At 42.8% G+C, this 17,277-nt stretch overlaps 1 protein-coding gene across 1 annotated transcript in view; it reads left to right on the forward strand.

The window, feature by feature from the left end:
* Positions 1 to 16,650, forward strand: part of cep350 (centrosomal protein 350) — a 30,954-nt gene extending 14,304 nt beyond the window's left edge. Inside the window, exons 18-37 of the mRNA XM_068707337.1 lie at positions 298 to 408; positions 625 to 765; positions 937 to 1,070; positions 1,176 to 1,283; positions 1,387 to 1,595; positions 1,816 to 2,030; positions 2,236 to 2,508; positions 2,600 to 2,749; positions 3,036 to 3,196; positions 6,416 to 6,660; positions 6,760 to 6,959; positions 7,347 to 7,497; positions 8,051 to 8,211; positions 8,465 to 8,598; positions 8,696 to 8,751; positions 8,859 to 10,708; positions 11,122 to 11,604; positions 12,166 to 12,309; positions 12,578 to 12,700; positions 13,290 to 16,650. Coding sequence (XP_068563438.1) covers positions 298 to 408; positions 625 to 765; positions 937 to 1,070; positions 1,176 to 1,283; positions 1,387 to 1,595; positions 1,816 to 2,030; positions 2,236 to 2,508; positions 2,600 to 2,749; positions 3,036 to 3,196; positions 6,416 to 6,660; positions 6,760 to 6,959; positions 7,347 to 7,497; positions 8,051 to 8,211; positions 8,465 to 8,598; positions 8,696 to 8,751; positions 8,859 to 10,708; positions 11,122 to 11,604; positions 12,166 to 12,309; positions 12,578 to 12,700; positions 13,290 to 13,460 — 5,220 coding nt within the window. The 3' untranslated portion in view covers positions 13,461 to 16,650. The remainder of the gene's footprint in view (positions 1 to 297; positions 409 to 624; positions 766 to 936; positions 1,071 to 1,175; positions 1,284 to 1,386; positions 1,596 to 1,815; positions 2,031 to 2,235; positions 2,509 to 2,599; positions 2,750 to 3,035; positions 3,197 to 6,415; positions 6,661 to 6,759; positions 6,960 to 7,346; positions 7,498 to 8,050; positions 8,212 to 8,464; positions 8,599 to 8,695; positions 8,752 to 8,858; positions 10,709 to 11,121; positions 11,605 to 12,165; positions 12,310 to 12,577; positions 12,701 to 13,289) is intronic.
* The last annotated feature ends 627 nt before the right edge of the window (positions 16,651 to 17,277 follow it).

Genomic DNA, 17,277 nt, shown 5'->3' on the forward strand with positions numbered 1-17,277 from the left:
ATAACAACAGTTCTGTCGATGTTGAACAATGTTGATGAAGCTTAATATTTTGATGATTCTAAGACAGCACACACACTCAGCTTTACCTTTACCGATGTAATGTACAATACAAATGGAAATTACACTGTTAAATAATTCCCAATTTGATTTATCAGGGACTTAAATTATTTGTTGCATCAAATTTCCATGATAAATTGTGTTTTTTTTTGGCCTCCATTCATTTAAGTGACTTACTATCTGACTAATGTCTGTATTGATGCACTGTATTGATCTGCTCTCTGAACTCTGACCCTGCAGGCCAGGCAGCAGTGCCATGCACGCGACCTCTATGAGCTGAAGATCAAGGCTGAAAGGGAAGCCCTGGAGACACAGCTACAGCTGGAGGAAAACCGGCAGAGAGTGGCCAGGGTACAACACACACACACACACACACACACACACACACACACACACACACACACACAGTCACACACACACAGTCCATCAGTTAGTTTACTCGCACAAACAATATGTATGTGCATTTGTAAACGATAGCTTTAGTGTTTTCTTCCTCACCTTTTGAATTCTAAGGTATGTGTGCTTTTATTTTTCTGTGCATGATGTCCATGCTTGTTTTTTGTCCAGGCTCATATTGAACTGCAGGAAAACTTGGCAGCAAATCAAAAAGAGACCTTGGAGGGCCTCCAAGAGGCAACTACCAAGTTGATGACTCAACAGGCTGAGGCAGCGCGGTACACAGCTGACACTGCCCGACACATCAAAGAGGTTAGCGATCCCCTGCCTGGAAAACAGCCCGTGTCTTCATTTTGTAACAAAAGCCGATTGATTGTTGAGTTTCAGTAAAGAGATAACAATGCATGCAGAGGAGGAAAGGGTAATATCCAGCGTAAGACTCATCAAATCAATCATTTGATTTGTGTGTTGTGTTCTTGTCAGATGACAGAATTGGCACAGTCGCAGATAACAAGAGCTTTGGTTGTCCCCGCTGATGTTTCTGATTCCTCCATGGAGCGGGAAGAACAGCCGAGCTCCTATTCAAAGCAGCGGAAGGACAAAAATGACTCTGACAGGTGACCTAAAAACACCTTTTTTAATTATATATTGCATACTGCCTTTCATTTTAAATTTAGTATCTGTTCTAAATGTTTAGGTCTCTTCTGCGTGCTCTCTTACAGCTTCCCTAGTGAAATGTCAAGCAGAAAGACCAGGCCAGAAGAACCGTTGTCTTCGCTGGACAGCCCCAGTCGCTCTGATTCTCTGTCCTTCAGAAGACCAAACCTCAGGTACAACTTAGGCCTCTTTCGTAGCACTAGTTACTCTGATTTCCGTTAGATGTGGGGAAGAAAAACCTAATGACCCTAAATCTGTCCTTTGCCTCTTTCCCAGTGGAGCCGACTCTAGCAGTCAACATAGCCCGTCGCATGCCTCGCCAGAGCACAGAGAACGGACGAAAAAAGAAGCAGTGGAGGGGCAATGGAGGAAGGGAGGAGCTGAAGAGAGGGAAGCAGGCAGCAGCTCCATAGAGGAGGAAGTTCTAACAGCTGCAAATGACTCCCTCTGCAGTGACAGCATCCCCTCTGCAGTGGACGAGAAAGGTATTGGATGGCAAGCGCGGCTATTCGTTTAAAAGTTAACATGCTTTTTTCATGTCTACACACACCAGTATTTGCCTTGTATTCATTTAACTGTCAGGAGCTGCTGTTATATAAATGTCACCTCCACTGTTAAAACCTTATTTAATCCGTATTGAAGCTAAAACTGTGTGTACACAAGGCACCTAAAACAATGTAGCTTATCTTATTTTTGGCCCTCCAGGAGACAGTACGTCAGTGGCCACAGAGTACTCCCTCAAATTTGATGAGTCCATGACAGAGGATGAGATAGAGGAGCGCTCCTTCCGCTCTCTGCTGCCATCTGAGGCGCACCGCCGTGGAACTATGGAGAGGAAGTCCCGCCACCATGAGGAATCAGAGGACGATGGAGCCAATCACAACGCGACATTGTTTTCAGGGGCACACAATATCTTAAAGGTGAGAGTAGTGAAGTCTACAAAGGTTTGCCAGTATTTATCCTTGAGAGTCAGTGGTTGATAATAGAAGGTTGGTGTGATGACTTGGATTTTTTTGCCTGGATGTTCCTCGTTAAGCATGTGGGTTGTGTCAATCTCCTTTTAAACTTTTCTGTCAATCCATTCTAACCTCTTATCATGTCATCTCTGTTCTCCCACACTCTCAGGATGCAAACATGGCCTTTGCTGGTGGACAGGACAGCTTTTCCCAGTTCACCATGGACATGGTGCGTCAGTACATGAAGGACGAGGAGGTAAGACTGCAGCACCAGAGCTCTCTGCTGCATCTACGCCAGAAAGCTGTCAAAGAGAAGACCAGAACTGAGCTGGCCTGGCTAGAGCACCAGAAAAAGAGGCTGAGGGACAAGGGAGAGGATGACAAAATGCCCCCCATCAGGAAGAAACAGAGGGGCCTTCTGATGAAACTACAGCAGGAACAGGTACATGGGGTGGTGGAAATATAAGGACGTCAAGTGACAGTTAACTAAAGTGACTAACCAGCTTTTTCTCCCACTGTATTGCTGTTCCCAGGCTGAGATTAAGCGACTTCAGGAGGCCAACAAAGCAGCCAGGAAGGAGAGGCAGCTGTTGCTGAAGCAGCAGGAGGAGATTGAGCGGATGAGAAACTCTACTCTCCGACTGAAAGAGCGTCTCAAATATGCTGGGGATGAAGCGCCTCCTGTGAGTAGTGCAACAGTCACTCATCACCAGGGCTGGGTATAGTTTGAAGAATTACAATGCCAGCACCAATACCAGTACCCTTAAAGTGATAGCGATACTAAAAGAGAGCTTCATTCGATACCCGTCATGTGAATGGATGTTGTGTATGCGTAGTTGTTAATGGAATCAAGAAAGAAAGGATACTTGTAATTGTAAAACATGCTGCTATGTTCATCTAAAGATTTTTTGTTGTAGTTTGCTTCACTAATACTTGGCTTGTCTGCATGTCCATTCATCCCTCCCTCAGGAGACTCCTGTGTCAGAAACCCCCGTGTCCGAGGCAGCCTCCCCAGACACGAGTCACCCAGATGATGTCCGCAGCCCCTCTCCCTCGCTCTCCATCTCTGGAAGTGAGACCAGCAGCATCATGCAGAAGCTCAAGAAGATGCGCTCTCACACGGATGACAAGTAAAGACCTTCATTTTTCCTGTATAAATTGGGTTCTCTATGCTTACAAGTGTATTATCAGGAGTTGTCATCCCTTATCAGCGATGTCCTGCTGCCTTGGTTTGGCCCCTGATCACATTTTCTCGTAAAGGATAGTATGTGTTCATACAGACTTTGATCTGTTGTTACTATTTTCTTGCATAACACTTGCATAACACACTGTTTACACTTAGCCAGACGTAGGGCTTTTATTAACGTTGGTATGGCTTAGTTTAGATGTGTTTTACAGCTGATGATTTTGCATTAAGAGTCATGCTGTGCTTTTTGAGAAAGTGCCATTTGTGCCGAAATGTTCTAATTAGATACATAGGGTCTTAACTTAAACCAGCAACTTAACTAATGGAAACTAACCAGTGCATGCCATCTTCCTCCTGCTGTCTAACATGCTGTGGATGTGTGAATGTGAAGATAAGCATGCTCCATGTTGTTCTCCCTTTAAACTAGACAAGAATCCACTCTCTGCTACAATGCCTCCCTTAACTTCAGCAAGCAAGAACATCAGACAATATTTAACCGTCTTAAATAATTGTAATACTGAGTATTTCAATAGCAGAAGCACCCTTATTTTACAGAAAAGGCAAACATCGGTTGTGCATTTTCATCATTTTTATTAGACCCACTTCCTCTCGTATTGACAAGTAACTGCATGTGTTTGGCGTTCCTGTACGTCCTCCAGGGTTTTAGACTTGGCCAACAACTTTGGTCAGGTGATTGGAGAGCCTCTCATGACCGGGTAGCTCCAACAAGTGGGTTAATTGTTCTGGGGTTTAGGATTTATAACTTGGCTATTAATCACAGGCCTTCCATGGTAGTCTATATTTGTTTAAATTTATAAAATGTACAAATGTACACTGTATATTTGTCTTGATGTAACACACTAACAAATTTCACTTCATCTAAGGTTGTAAGTGTTAGCTCACACTGTAATTTGTTTAAGAATCAGGGTTACTGATAACTCTATCATTTAACTCCCTCCATAAGCAGGTTTGGCAGCGATCACACCCCCGGCAAACCCCCATGCTCTACGCCCACATTTTTGCTAATTTGTTCATGGTCTCCCAAAACATTTAAAAGAAGCCATATTCTTCCAGAAACCTGACATACTGACACCTGGGTTGCAATAAAACCACATTTTCTCATATCATTCTTCTCTTTCCCTTTCTCTCTACTTATCTTTTCCCTCTGCGTCTGTTTTTAATGTTTCCCCCCCTCTTACATTTTGTGTTGTTTGTTTCCATTCCCATGTATGTGTGACTCTTTTGACTTTGTCTGTCACGTGCTTGTGTGTTGTAGACACCGTTCTCCCGTCCACTCCTTCCTTTCCGTGTTCACGGCCCACCACTGGGCCTCCCTCAGTGTCTGTCTTCCCAACCTCCACCCTAAATTCCAGCTTTTTATCTACAACCAGTTGGTCAGGTACTGTACAGTGCTCTCTACCTCTTCCCCAGAACCTCCACCTAGCCCTGCCCTGCCTCACCCCCACTCCATGGAACATGCTTGTGTTCACCTACTGGCACTGGGAACTTGTAGGGGTGGGACTGTGAATGATGACTGATTGGATGTGTTTGATTGTGTCCAGGATGGAATTGGTGGGGGGAGGAGTTTGAGTGAAAGCATGAAAAGTGCCCAAGGAAGGCTGCCTCGCTGAAAAAAAGCTACCTTTTGACAAGTTCATTTCAAATATAATATAATTTTTAGTTATTTATTTATAGTCATATTAATGTTAGTGTGTGCATTAAAGCATTCTGTTGTGGAGCGATTTTTAACAAAATAACAAAGTGGTTACATTGAGGACAATTCATTATTATAGGAATAATAATTTTGTTCTGTGATGGTTAAAGGTTATGTTTATTTTAATAGGTGCCTTCCTTGTTGGATGGGGATCTCAGACTCAACTCTGGGATTCCACTGATTTCTGTGTTGTTTAATTTGTGACTCTTCCCCTCCTCCTTTCTTGCCTCTTGGAGTTAATGCTGCGGTGCATCTCTCTTCAATCTCCTTCATTTTTCGCCTGCTGGCTGGTCAGCTCCAGCCCAGTCGTTGATACAAAATGTTTTGAGATTAAACCACTCTGCTATAGAAATAAAGGACTTTTGCAGAGAACAGACCAGCGATAGAGTGGTCTATCTCTTTAATGAGCCCAGTAAATCTTAACTAGCCCTCTTTATTAGGTAACTGTTGCATAGGATTGGATAATAAGTACAGATGGCCATTGGCTGTAATAGAGTTTGGGAAGGCACTAAAATAACCCCCCCCCCCAGTCTGCTTCTTCAGTATCTTGCCTGTCATCAGTATACATTAGGTCAAGAGAAAGGCCTTTAAATTAGATCATGGCTAAATAATACCGCACTGTAATAGCACCCGTAGCTGTGGGGGACCACATTTCCCAACAGCTATACCTGACTGCACTTTATTCTGATAGGCATCTACAGATATATGTGCTATATGTTTAAGAGACTTGGTGTAAGTTGGATTTTATAAGTTAAAAGATCATGTAGGCTTTGCAAGACAAAAGAACTAAGTCTTGTTATCCTCATTGGTCTACTAAATAGACACATTCATACAGATGTAACTGTCTATTTTCTTTAACTGCCTGCTATTTATGTTTGAGGTGTGTGTGTGTGTGTGTGTGTGTGTGTGTGTGTGTGTGTGTGTGTGTGTGTGTGTGTGTGTGTGTGTGTGTGTGTGTGTGTGTGTGTGTGTGTGTGTGTGTGTGTGTGTGTGTGTGTGTGGCTGCACCCAATCAGCGTTCAACCCCTGGGTTTCAGTCCGATGCATGAATCTGACATCTTCACTGTTGATTTCCCTGCTCTCCTTTTCTCCTGGGTGACATGTCATCAGTTAATGCTTGTTTATTTGATTGGTGCTTATTCACTTCCTTATTTGGATGATTATTTCAGGGAGAGAAATAAGTAAAGCATGTATGTGTTTGTTTGACAGAGGTTTGAGGTGAGTTTGCAGTGATAACTGGATGTCCAGGTGATTTGGGTCTGCTTGCATCTGCGATGTCATGTTTTCATTCCTTATGATAAATGCCTTTATCAAACTTCTCTTCTCTCCCTCTTCAATGCCATCTTACCTTCTCCCCTCACCACCCAACTTCGTCCTGTCTCCTTCCTCATTTTCTCTCCTTCATCCTCCACTACTTCCTCATCTCCCCATCCTTCCTACCCTCTCCAGGTTCCTGACAAAGCGGGAGCAGAAGTTAATGCAGAGGCGTCACCATGCTGAGGAGCTGCTGCAGTGGAAACAGCGTCTGGACCAGGAGGAGGCAGAGGTCCGTAGGATGGAAAAGGAGGCCCTGGCTGTATGGGACAGGCAAACACCTCGGGACATGGCAGAGAGCCAGAAACAGGACATCTCCAACATTAGCCCCAGCCCCAGTCACCATCGCAGCTCAGAGCATAGAACTGACAGTGAGAAAGGTGAAGCATTACCCTAGTTGGCTTTGCCAGGTTTAAAGTCAAAATTAGGTCAATATTAATCTGGAAAAGCTCATGTTTATCTGTTTTACATGTTTTCAGAGTTTGTGAGCGAGGGCGACTGTTCCTCAGCGACACCTGAGTCCAGTATACACACAGAGGGACTTGTGTCCCAGCAACCAGGAAGCCCATCTTCAGTACAACCTGTGTCGATCCCTGAAACACCTTTGGCCTCTGTGACGAGCAGCCATGCAAATTACACCCAGGACTTCACTTCAGCTTCCCGGTCACCGAGCAGAAAAGTACGCACAAGTGTGGTTGTTCTTTCCTTTTTGTATTTCAGTGTTTCGTCCCATCTGTTTGATGGTAGCTGGAAAAGTTTTTAGTGTAGATATAGCTACTCTAAAGGTGATCTCACGTGTCTGACAGCTTGAAGTTTGCTTTTGTGAACAGGTGTCAGTCAACTTCATCCAAAGAATTTCGTGTAGATGCTGTTGATTTGTAGTCATTCATTCAGTATTGAAAATACACAAAGCTTTATGTTGTGTGAGGGACGTGCAATTGGGTAACTACATATTTGTTAGTTTATTGTGCATGTAAAATATTAATTCAGGCATGCTCCTATTAGTCCATCTGACTGTGTTGTCAGTGATATTCCTTTCCCTTCCGCTCCTCCTCCTGCTGTTTAGTCTCTCCAGTCTCCACTCAAAGGCAGCCACAGCCCGTCTGCCTCTCCTTCCGATGGCAGCAGCAAAACCAAGATGCAGCTTCGCTCCTCGTCCCGGACCGCCAACCAGGCCCGTGCTCAGCCAACTGAATCCCCCATGCCCATGCAGACTGGTGAGTTACCCAATAATTCAGCACACATACACTGAATGTGTAATATTTTGGGGGGTGTATTATAGTTCCTGGTAGTTCTCAAACAAGATAGAAGGCGTAAAGAAGCAAGAGTGGAAATAATGCAGCTGTATTGCTGGCGCTCTGTAGTCAGGCATAATGTGATGCTGCCAGGAATTCTTAATGCAAGCACTTCCCTGATACATAACCTGCTTAGCTGTGTGATAGCATGAGAGAACACTTTGCATTGGACATAGTTACTGCACAAGCAAAGACAGTTCTGCTGGCCCTTCATTGTGGCTCAATGTGTTTCATTCATTTTCAGGCCACTGTTTAGACGTTGGACTAATCTTTGTAACACTGTTGGTTCATTGTGTACAAGCCAAAGCAACATGCACACTAAATGACACATTCTTTGTACAGAAAATGTACACTAATCTCAAAAGAATTGGGTTTGCGTTCGAGTGGGTACGAAGTTGGATTACCCTCTGCTAATCAGAGATCTGGCACTGGTTTCACATTCTAACTGTGATTTATCATCAAAATTTCCCTCCAGAGCCCATTTCGGACCAGAGTGACATAGAGAGCCGTATCAGGGCCCTGAAGGACGAAGTCAGAAAACGAAAGTTTATGGCTTACCAGCTAAAGAAAGAGCAGAAGAAGAGGCACAAGGAGCGCCTGAAGGCACAGGAGGCCAGCCTGCTGAAGCAGCTCGAGGTGTGTGTGTGTGTGTGTGTGTGTGTGTGTGTGTGTGTGTGTGTGTGTGTGTGTGTGTGTGTGTGTGTGTGTGTGTGTGTGTGTGTGTGTGTGTGTGTCTTGGAGATATTTATTTATTTGAATGTTCAAATGTAGTTTGAACATCCAAACAAACTTGGATGATTATGTGATTGTAAATGTGTGTGAATGTGTTTTTATCTATATAAACAGATTTCTTCATATCTTAACTTTTATTCTCCCGTTTTCCTTTCAGAGCTATAATAACTTCATTGAGAAAACTAAGGCAGAACTGAAAAAGGAGCCAGACTCGACACCTGATACAAAGTCCCAGATCCAAGATTCCACCTCAATCGCAGAGCAGACCAGCATTAAACCACCTGCTCACAGGTACCAAAGACAGCTCTAAACATAAGAACACATCTTGTACTATAATATGAGTTTGAAAAGATTGGTGTTCAATTAAAAGCAAATCCTTCTTTCTCAGGTCTGAAACCAGCAAAATCTCTCAAAGGACGCAGAGTGATGCTTCATTGGATCACAGTGAGTGATATAGTCTTCATAATTAATATGTAATTCTTTTTTTTTTTTTAATGTTTTTTTTTACGCATATGTTCCAATGATAATGTGACCCTTTCCTATTATTTCAGATGCCCTACCTCAAGTTGATCATAGTAGATCCACCTCGGTGCCTGAAGAAATGTCTGATGAAGACCCACCAACAGTCACTCCAACCCCGGTACTTGGCAGCCCAGAGTGTCCGCCCTCAAGACCGAGGAGCCGCCTGTCCACAGAGGAACTTTTAAGACCTTCCTCTGAGGAAGCACAGGCACAGATGATTCGGTCTGGGGATGAGAACGTTGTGTCCTATCAAAGAGCGGATATTCAGGATGAGCTGGAGGTGGAAGTAAGCTCCACATCTGAGAATCAACAGTCTGAACGTCTTCTCAAACTAGAAAAGGAAGACAGACTCGATTCCCAAGCGAAGCTGTCTGCATCCAAACATGTTTCCTCTCACATCAGCGACGAACATCGACATTCTCCATCCGTTAGCATAGAACAGGATAATATAAGTACGAGGGAAACATCTGAAGCTGTAAAATCAAATATCTCCTCCAACAAGTCACATTCGGCCGCATCCAGTGACCGCTCCTGCTCTCCCAACTCTGTTGCCTTCTCTTCAAAGAAGGAGGCGCCCATAAAGGATGTCGAGGGCTCCTCTCCTATAGTAGATGGTTATCATGATGACTTTGAGTCGTCAGTGGATTCTTCACCCAGAGAGGTGCGTCATAGTCCGAGACCCGCCTCTCAAATCTCAGTTGCCCCTACAGAGATCAAGGTCTCGAGAAAAGACTCCCGTATCAGAGCCACACCATATGACAGCCATGATGAAGAGGAAGAGGAGGAAATAGCTGAAGAGCTGAGTCACCATTCAGGGACTAGTGGAGCCAGCCACCAATCTACGAGACTGCTGGATCTTCAAAACCACACAGAAGACTCCAAACATGATGGCAAGGATATTGTTAATTCCAGCCACTCGCCACCCGTTTTGCCTGTTGCAGATGAAATGCCAAGTTTTAGCATCGCAGACCGAGTTCTTGTCGGCAGCGTCCAGCCTGGCACCCTGAGATTCAAAGGTCCAACCAGCTTTGCTAACGGCTTCTGGGCTGGCGTGGAGTTGGATAAGTCTGAGGGGAGCAACAACGGCACTTACGACGGGGTGGTATACTTTGAATGTGATGAGAGCCATGGCATCTTTGCTCCTCCAGACAAGATTACACACCTGCCAGACAAGTTTGAGATCTACACAGACACCACGGAGGATGAGGACTCGTTCCTTGATGGTCTGTCAGATAAAGGTGGGGAAGAACATAAAACGAATGAGCAGAAATCCCGTAACCAAGGAAATCTGAAGAGTGAAAATGAAGAAACGTCTAATATGGTCTATAAGTCTGGAGGTAAAAAGATAACAGACGAGTCCGTTCACAAGACTGGATCCCACCTCAACTCGCAGCATTACAAAGAATCCCATCCTCCCATTTCTAACGGCAACACTAAGGACATAATGTTGGATTTTGAAGATGCACCAACCACCCTCCTCATCTCTGATATGGACAAGATTGGCCTGGGGAAGCAGACTCGGACGGACATCACTTCCCTTGTTGAGAGAGAAGAGGTCGACTCAAATCACCAGTTGAGTCCTGCAGATCTTTCTCCAGATATCCGGGACGTTACGAGAGAACAGAAGGACGTACTGGACACATTCGCAGACAAGCTCCTCAACAACTTTGTGAAAGACACTTTGGCGCAGTTTACTGAGATTAAAAAGGCTAAAGAGCAGAAGATAGAAGCTGCCAACCAGATGAATGGAGACCTGTTTGGTGAAAATGTTGAAGAAGAAGAAGAATGGTTCCCTTCAGTGCAACAAAAAGACGGTCTTCCCTTCTTCCTACCTACTGAAAAAGAAGAGCTGTCTTCTCCAGAGCTGTGTAACCGACCGGTGAGTCTACGTTTCTCATTCTTTAGTGACCTGTTACTAAATCTTCCAAAAAACCCTCAAAATATGATTGTGTTATTCATGATTGAACTGTGGAAACACCAGCAATGACATGACCATGTTACTGACAAACAGTACTTATTGATTTGACCTGGAGAAGCCTTGTTTTCTGTTTGTGCTCAGCCAAAGTCCAACTTTATGTTGACTGACTTTATTGAATTTGGTGCGCTTTGCGGAAAACCTTTTTGTGTTTAAAACTTCTGTAAGAAAGAATATTCTTTAAGACTAAAACAAAAGGGTAAAATAATCTTTTATTATGGGACTTGTTCTGTTATCGTGCAGTTAGATGTTCACATGTATGGAAGGTTATTATCTGAAATTAGAAATGACTTTTTCCTGTATTTCTTTCCCAACAGGAGAGTCCGGTGTTGGGGGCCAGCGGTCAGGAGGAGCTCGCCAAGCGACTAGCAGAGCTGGAGCTGAGCCGTGAACTGCTGGAGGAGCTGGGTGACGATCAGGACTGGTTTGATGAGGACTTTGGCCTCAGCTCTCGTAGAGAACAGCAGAGACTCCAACAGAGGGAGGAAGGGAGGCTGGGGGGGCTGGTCTCATCCTCAGGCGGGGAACAGCAGGCTAAGACTCCACCTAGACCTGAGCTACCTCTCCCCCTGCCCCCTAAACTACCTGAGCAGCCTGCCATGGTTGTGCCCCACTCTGCCACAGAGGTGGAGAAGATGGTCCACGCTGCCACTCAGGAGATCTGGGAGAGCTGTGGCCTGGCGAAGGAGGGAGCTCTGACCCCGTCACAGCTGCCAAACCCCACACCTTCACAAGAGTATCTGGGTAAAGAGGCCAGCAGCCAGGACCCGGAGGCCCTCTGCATCCACAGCTACAGAAAGGTGAAAAGGAGACTTGCAAAACATTTAAAAAAAGAAGTATAACAAAAACCATACAGATAGCACACTGAAAAAAATGAATGCAAGTGTCTCGCACAACAATCTAAGCTAGAAGAGAAGTAAGACGAGCATCCTTGACTTCCTTTTCACTCCCCTACCAATTATAATGCTGGAGAAAATCAGCACACAACTGTCCTACTGCTTCCGTAGCACTAAGCCAACAGCACTTACTCTGAGTGAGTTCACTCAGGTTAAATGCCAGACGAGTTTCCATTATTCAGCAGATTCCTCTCTTATTAGCATGTTGATGTTTTCAAGACTACGCCGCTATTTCACTTGCCTTTGTCTTACTAGATATCTTTCTGCTACTGACAAACGTTGGACTCTTGCTTCAGATATTGTCTCACTTGGATAGACACTTTTCTTTAAATGCAAAGAGCTGTTGAGCATTAACTATTTCTGACATATTGACATGCTATCTCACTCACCTAACCTGAGAAACTACTGCAGCTTTATTTAATATTCATTTGAATACGTATCTCATAACTTTCTGTCTCTCCCCAGGCTGTGTATGATCTGACGTGGGAGATGCTTCAGGAGATCTATACTGACGACCCCAACGCTGATCAGCCTCAGTGGGTCAAACCACGGCGAGTGAAGTCCTCCTTCCACAGAGTGAAGACACCAGGAGACCTCACCAAAATCCAGGTACAGAAAGAGACGCTACATTTATGTGTCTGGAAAGTTCCCAGCTCAGACAAACACACTGGCTACTTACTCAGTCCTACTATATTTTAACATTCTTATTGCCTTACTGGAAAGACAGCTAGGTACGTGAGAGTATTGGTTTGTTAATTCACCTATCTGCAAGTTTTATTGACTGCAGTAAAAAGTAAGTCCTTACCTTTACAAATTCAAATGCAGTGTATTGCCTTTTACACACCTGATGACATCGTGTTTTTACATTGTGTCCCAGGAATTCATCTCAGCAGAAGTGCTGAAACTGTATGGTCTGACGAAGGATCACAGCCAGAAGACCGACTGGCAGAAGATGCTCAAATTTGGCAAAAAGAAGCGAGACAGAGTCGATCATATTCTGGTATGTCTCAAAAGTAAATGTTTGGGGGGGGGGGGGGGGTTTAAATGGCAGTAGTTTAATATCAGGGATTACATTATTCTGCCACCAGGACTGAACACCTAATATATAGTAGGAAGTTGTTCACGATCGCTATCGTGATTTGATTTTAATTAATTTGTTTATTTGCTCGATGGCAGCAGCAGCTTTATGAAATGTTCATATTTTTGAAGTTTTAAGGTTGACACATTAGAATTTGAACTACAGCTTTTACTTATGTTTACTGGAAGTAGAACTTTATCTGTAACTATACTGCTAATTGTTAGCAGTATAGTTGCCCTCGACTTGCCCCGATAGAGTTCCACACACAAGTACAACAGTGTGTTGAGCAGAACCTATTGTATATTATTATTACTATTACCATTTCTCTGAACAATTTGACTTTATTTCAGAATAACAGGCTGTTACAGGAGTTGATAGATTACAGTCACCCAGCCCTGAAATTGTGACTGAGTGATTTTAACAAATTTAATTAAAACTTTAAATCAAGAGTCAATCACATGACTCATTACAATACAAACCACTGATACTAGTCACTGTGTTTGTCTCTCAGGTTCAGGAACTCCATGAGGAGGAAGCCCAGTGGGTCAACTATGACGAGGACGAGCTGTTTGTCAAGATGCAGCTGGCAGACAGCATCTTTGACGCTTTGCTGAAGGACACTGCTAACGTGCTGACGCTGATCTATGACAAGAGGGCCAAAAGAGAAAGCAGCCTCTCCTGACGGCTTCCCTGTTTAGATTTTAAACTACAACCTCAAACTCAATCCCAGTCCCCCTCCTCCCCCCCGATGAACTCCAGCCAACGTCCCGCCGCTCAGTCTTCCAGCAGCTGATGTGCCAACAGCAACCCTCAGATGCCTTCAGTCCCAGGATTACCTCTCAACTAAACTACTCCTACTTATTTCTGTGACATTAACCTGCTGAGTTTTGCTTCAGCTACCTGTCGTGGTTTTATGATTTGTTCTGCACACAAAACGCCTCTTGAGCTATCCAGCCTTCTTAAACCTTAACGCCACCTAGTCTCAGTTCTCACCTCCTGGACTGGTCCTTTTGTAAACGCCAGTTGGAGAATGAGTAGATGTTTTTTCGATGGGATTGACTGCGCAAATTTGTTCGCACTTAAAGTCCATGAATGCTGCTAAATTGATCGTTCCACAGGGGATTGTAATTTTAAAATCCACCTGGAACACAAGTAAGTTGTCATATGTTGTATTGAATCTTAAAGTAAATATATGTATGGATTCAGAAATTATAATAGAGTAGCAGATAAAGAATATACAGCGTAGTCCATAAGTGAAGGTGACACGTTATCGTGTTGGCTTTGTAATCCACTTCATTGAAATTTAACAATGACTATGAGATTAAAGTTTGAGCTGTAATTTAAGGGTTTTTACATTGGCGTTGGTTGATCGGCCCTCTGTTTAAGGGCTTTGTAGGCCTGCCTTAAATTAAAGAAAACAAATTGTCTGAAGTGTTGACCCACAGACATCCATTCACACTCTGGTCTTCAGATGTGACTGACTCAGCCAGTCACTGTTTGGCCCTGAAACCCCTTTGGTTGCTTTGGCTGTATGTTTTGCATCATTGTCCTGCTGCATTAGCTTTACATTGTGGTGCTATGTATAGATTAAAGGCTGAGAGTCAGCACTTTAACTTCATAATCATTGTTGAAAAAACAGAAATGGTCACAGATCAACTATTGTCAGACTGCGCTGTATTGGAGTGTCACAGAGATCAGATATTGTATGAAACATTTTGCCTCCATAATTATATTATTTATTGCGTGAAAATGTTTGATTAGAGGAGTAAGGAACATTTTGAACTGTAAATGATCTTGTCGACATATAGACATAACAGATTTTAACATTTAATGAAATTGTAAAAAGCACAAAAAGAAACGTGAACACAGCAATATATTATGTAGGAGGTTTGAAGAATACTATTGAAACAAGAAAGAGAACACAGGGAGAAAACTGTTTTAATATTGAAACGTTGTAGCGTTAATGTCTGTCCAGATGTCCCCCTTTTGTACTACATATACACCATGTACTTATGTTAACAGTTTGAAAACATCTCATACAACCAGCAAGAACATGCTTGTCCGGTGATATGTGGTTTATTCCTAGTTTTCTGTCCTCTAACTGAAGCTTTTGCGCCCCATTCAACGTTGTTTTTGAGTAAGCATCAATGCTGGTATTTTATAGATTTCATTTGTTTTGTTTGTGTTTGTGCAAACACACATACACAAAACACAGAGTGAGTATATAGTATGCACGTGGGACACAAAAGAAGACTCACAGGACAGAACTGAAATGCTGGATTTAAGCCTTACTTTTCCTACAGTCAATTCACTTTCTATGACCCGAGATAACACATGTGGTTGTCCTGTTTCTTCATCGGTTGGCCTTGTAAAAGTTGCCAGCTGAACATCTGCCCAAAAAACATCGGGTTGTGTCGAAGCATGGTTTTATCTGTTGTGAAAGATTTGGCTTTACAGCCGTCAGCAAGTTCAAACCAGCCTTCAGAATGTAGCCCGGCGATGTCGTCAGACAACAGAGGTAGTCTTTCTCAACATTCGGTTTAAGTGCCTCTTGAGTTGTAGATTTATAACAAACTGTTGATGTCTCAACACCCTTTGGACCTATTTTCTTTGAATGTCTCTTTCAACTGCTGTAATACTACCTTTTTGTAAATGATCCTTAAATGGCCGCTCTTCCCTCTAACCAGTTTGCCAATACTTCAGTTTCTGCCTTATCAATCTTTCTGTGTTGAAGCGTAGTTGAGAAAGTTTTTCAAACCTTTCTCAGTTTGTCTGTGCTCAGCCTGAGGAAATGTTTGTGCGAACAGAATGGACATTTGGACTCACTCCAAATGTTACCATGTCGCCCCGGTTATCTGTGCATATATCCACAGTTGAGTCATTTTATTGATGAAGCGTATCAGGAACTAGATTGTTGACACTCCACAGACAGACACGCCTACAATATGTGAGTCATAGAGCTGGTGAGAGTGAGCACGTAGGACTTATTGTAGTCCTCACTGTCAGCGCTGCTTTGATCCAACAAACTGTGTACAAAGTCATTGTGACGGAGCATTTAGTCTTCACTGACTGTTTGAAGCTAAAGTGACCTTAAACTCAGTCTTTTTTTCGTGTTTAAAGAGTTTCTACGATGTATGCTGAAACTGTAAATTCTGTAATGTAGAAAAAGACCAAAACATTGACACCAATGTATCCATGCTGTATGAATTGTATGTCTGGGCTGTAGGCATATGTAACTGTGACGGTGACATAATTAGTACTTCAGAAGCACTCTCTGCAAGCCTTTAGTGCAAACCCTCTAGGATTGTCCTCTTGAATTGATTGTATGTGGGAGGCAGTTAAGAGCCCCTCTGTAACTATGCATTACTTGGTCTTATACATTGCTTCATATGTATGGACCGAACGGCTTAGACTTCTGCCGAGTCTGTAGATTAATGAAACGGTCGAGAAGCTTGCAGCTCTTCGGTGTGGGATGGAGTTGCTTCTATCTGCTTGTCTGGGGTCTGTTTTCTTCACTTCGATGGAGCAACTTCACCTTTTAATAGAGATCGATATGAATGACTGAATAACAAAAAAACTAGGCACAAATGATCTGATCAGATTAGACTAGATTTCTCACTTCATCTTTTAAAATATTGAAGAATATTTATGATAATGTGCTGTGAGTGTGCGCCAATGTGCACTTGAAGACTTGTACAATTCTTTTATGGGTGTAAATATTCTGTCTGTCCTATCTGACCCACTGTTACTGTAACCTGTAACGATTGTTGTAAGATAAACACTGTATACTTTGCAGATATGTGCAAAATATATATTTGTTAACTAAATTACCTTTGAAATTGTAAATAAAGCTTCCATTGTTTCTAAAGGAATTCTGACTTGAGATGTGGTGGTTTTGGTTAGTGTCGTGTTCACTGTATCATTTATAGTTACATGACTTTAAAAGGAGATATTACATCCTATGATTACGCACTAAGTGTTGCGATATACCAGTATTGTCTATAACTGGGATATAGAAAAATTATATATTTATCATGTTAATAATTCACACGATAACAATGTGTGAATTATCCAGCGCCTCTTGAATCATTATATATGACGATGGTTATAGACTCTCTCCACCGCACTACACTTGTATTTTGAGTGTAAATCTTTTGTCGAAATGAGACAAAACACACAATTAACAAAGTTAAAGATTAATTATTTTGGTCAAGGTTGTGGTATTGCGAAGCTTTGATATTGTGACATCACAATTACATACATATTACATATGTTACAAAAAAACTACTATACCATGGTTGCTGAGAAAATGTTCACAGAAGATGTCTGATTGACAGGTCTTTTGATCCAAAGATAAAGAAACAATTGTGGTGAGACAGCCTTATATTTTGCCAGAAATGAAGAGACACGATTAATTATTTTTCATCTAGCAGTCCCGATCTTTAATAATATAGTGTGAATTTATCTGTAATTTATAAGGCCAAAAATAGTGATTTTAC

The sequence above is a fragment of the Cebidichthys violaceus genome, unplaced genomic scaffold, assembly GCF_023349555.1.
Source record: "Cebidichthys violaceus isolate CVI_PGR_0920_01 unplaced genomic scaffold, fCebVio1.0.p SCAF_13, whole genome shotgun sequence".
Taxonomy (NCBI): domain Eukaryota; kingdom Metazoa; phylum Chordata; class Actinopteri; order Perciformes; family Stichaeidae; genus Cebidichthys; species Cebidichthys violaceus.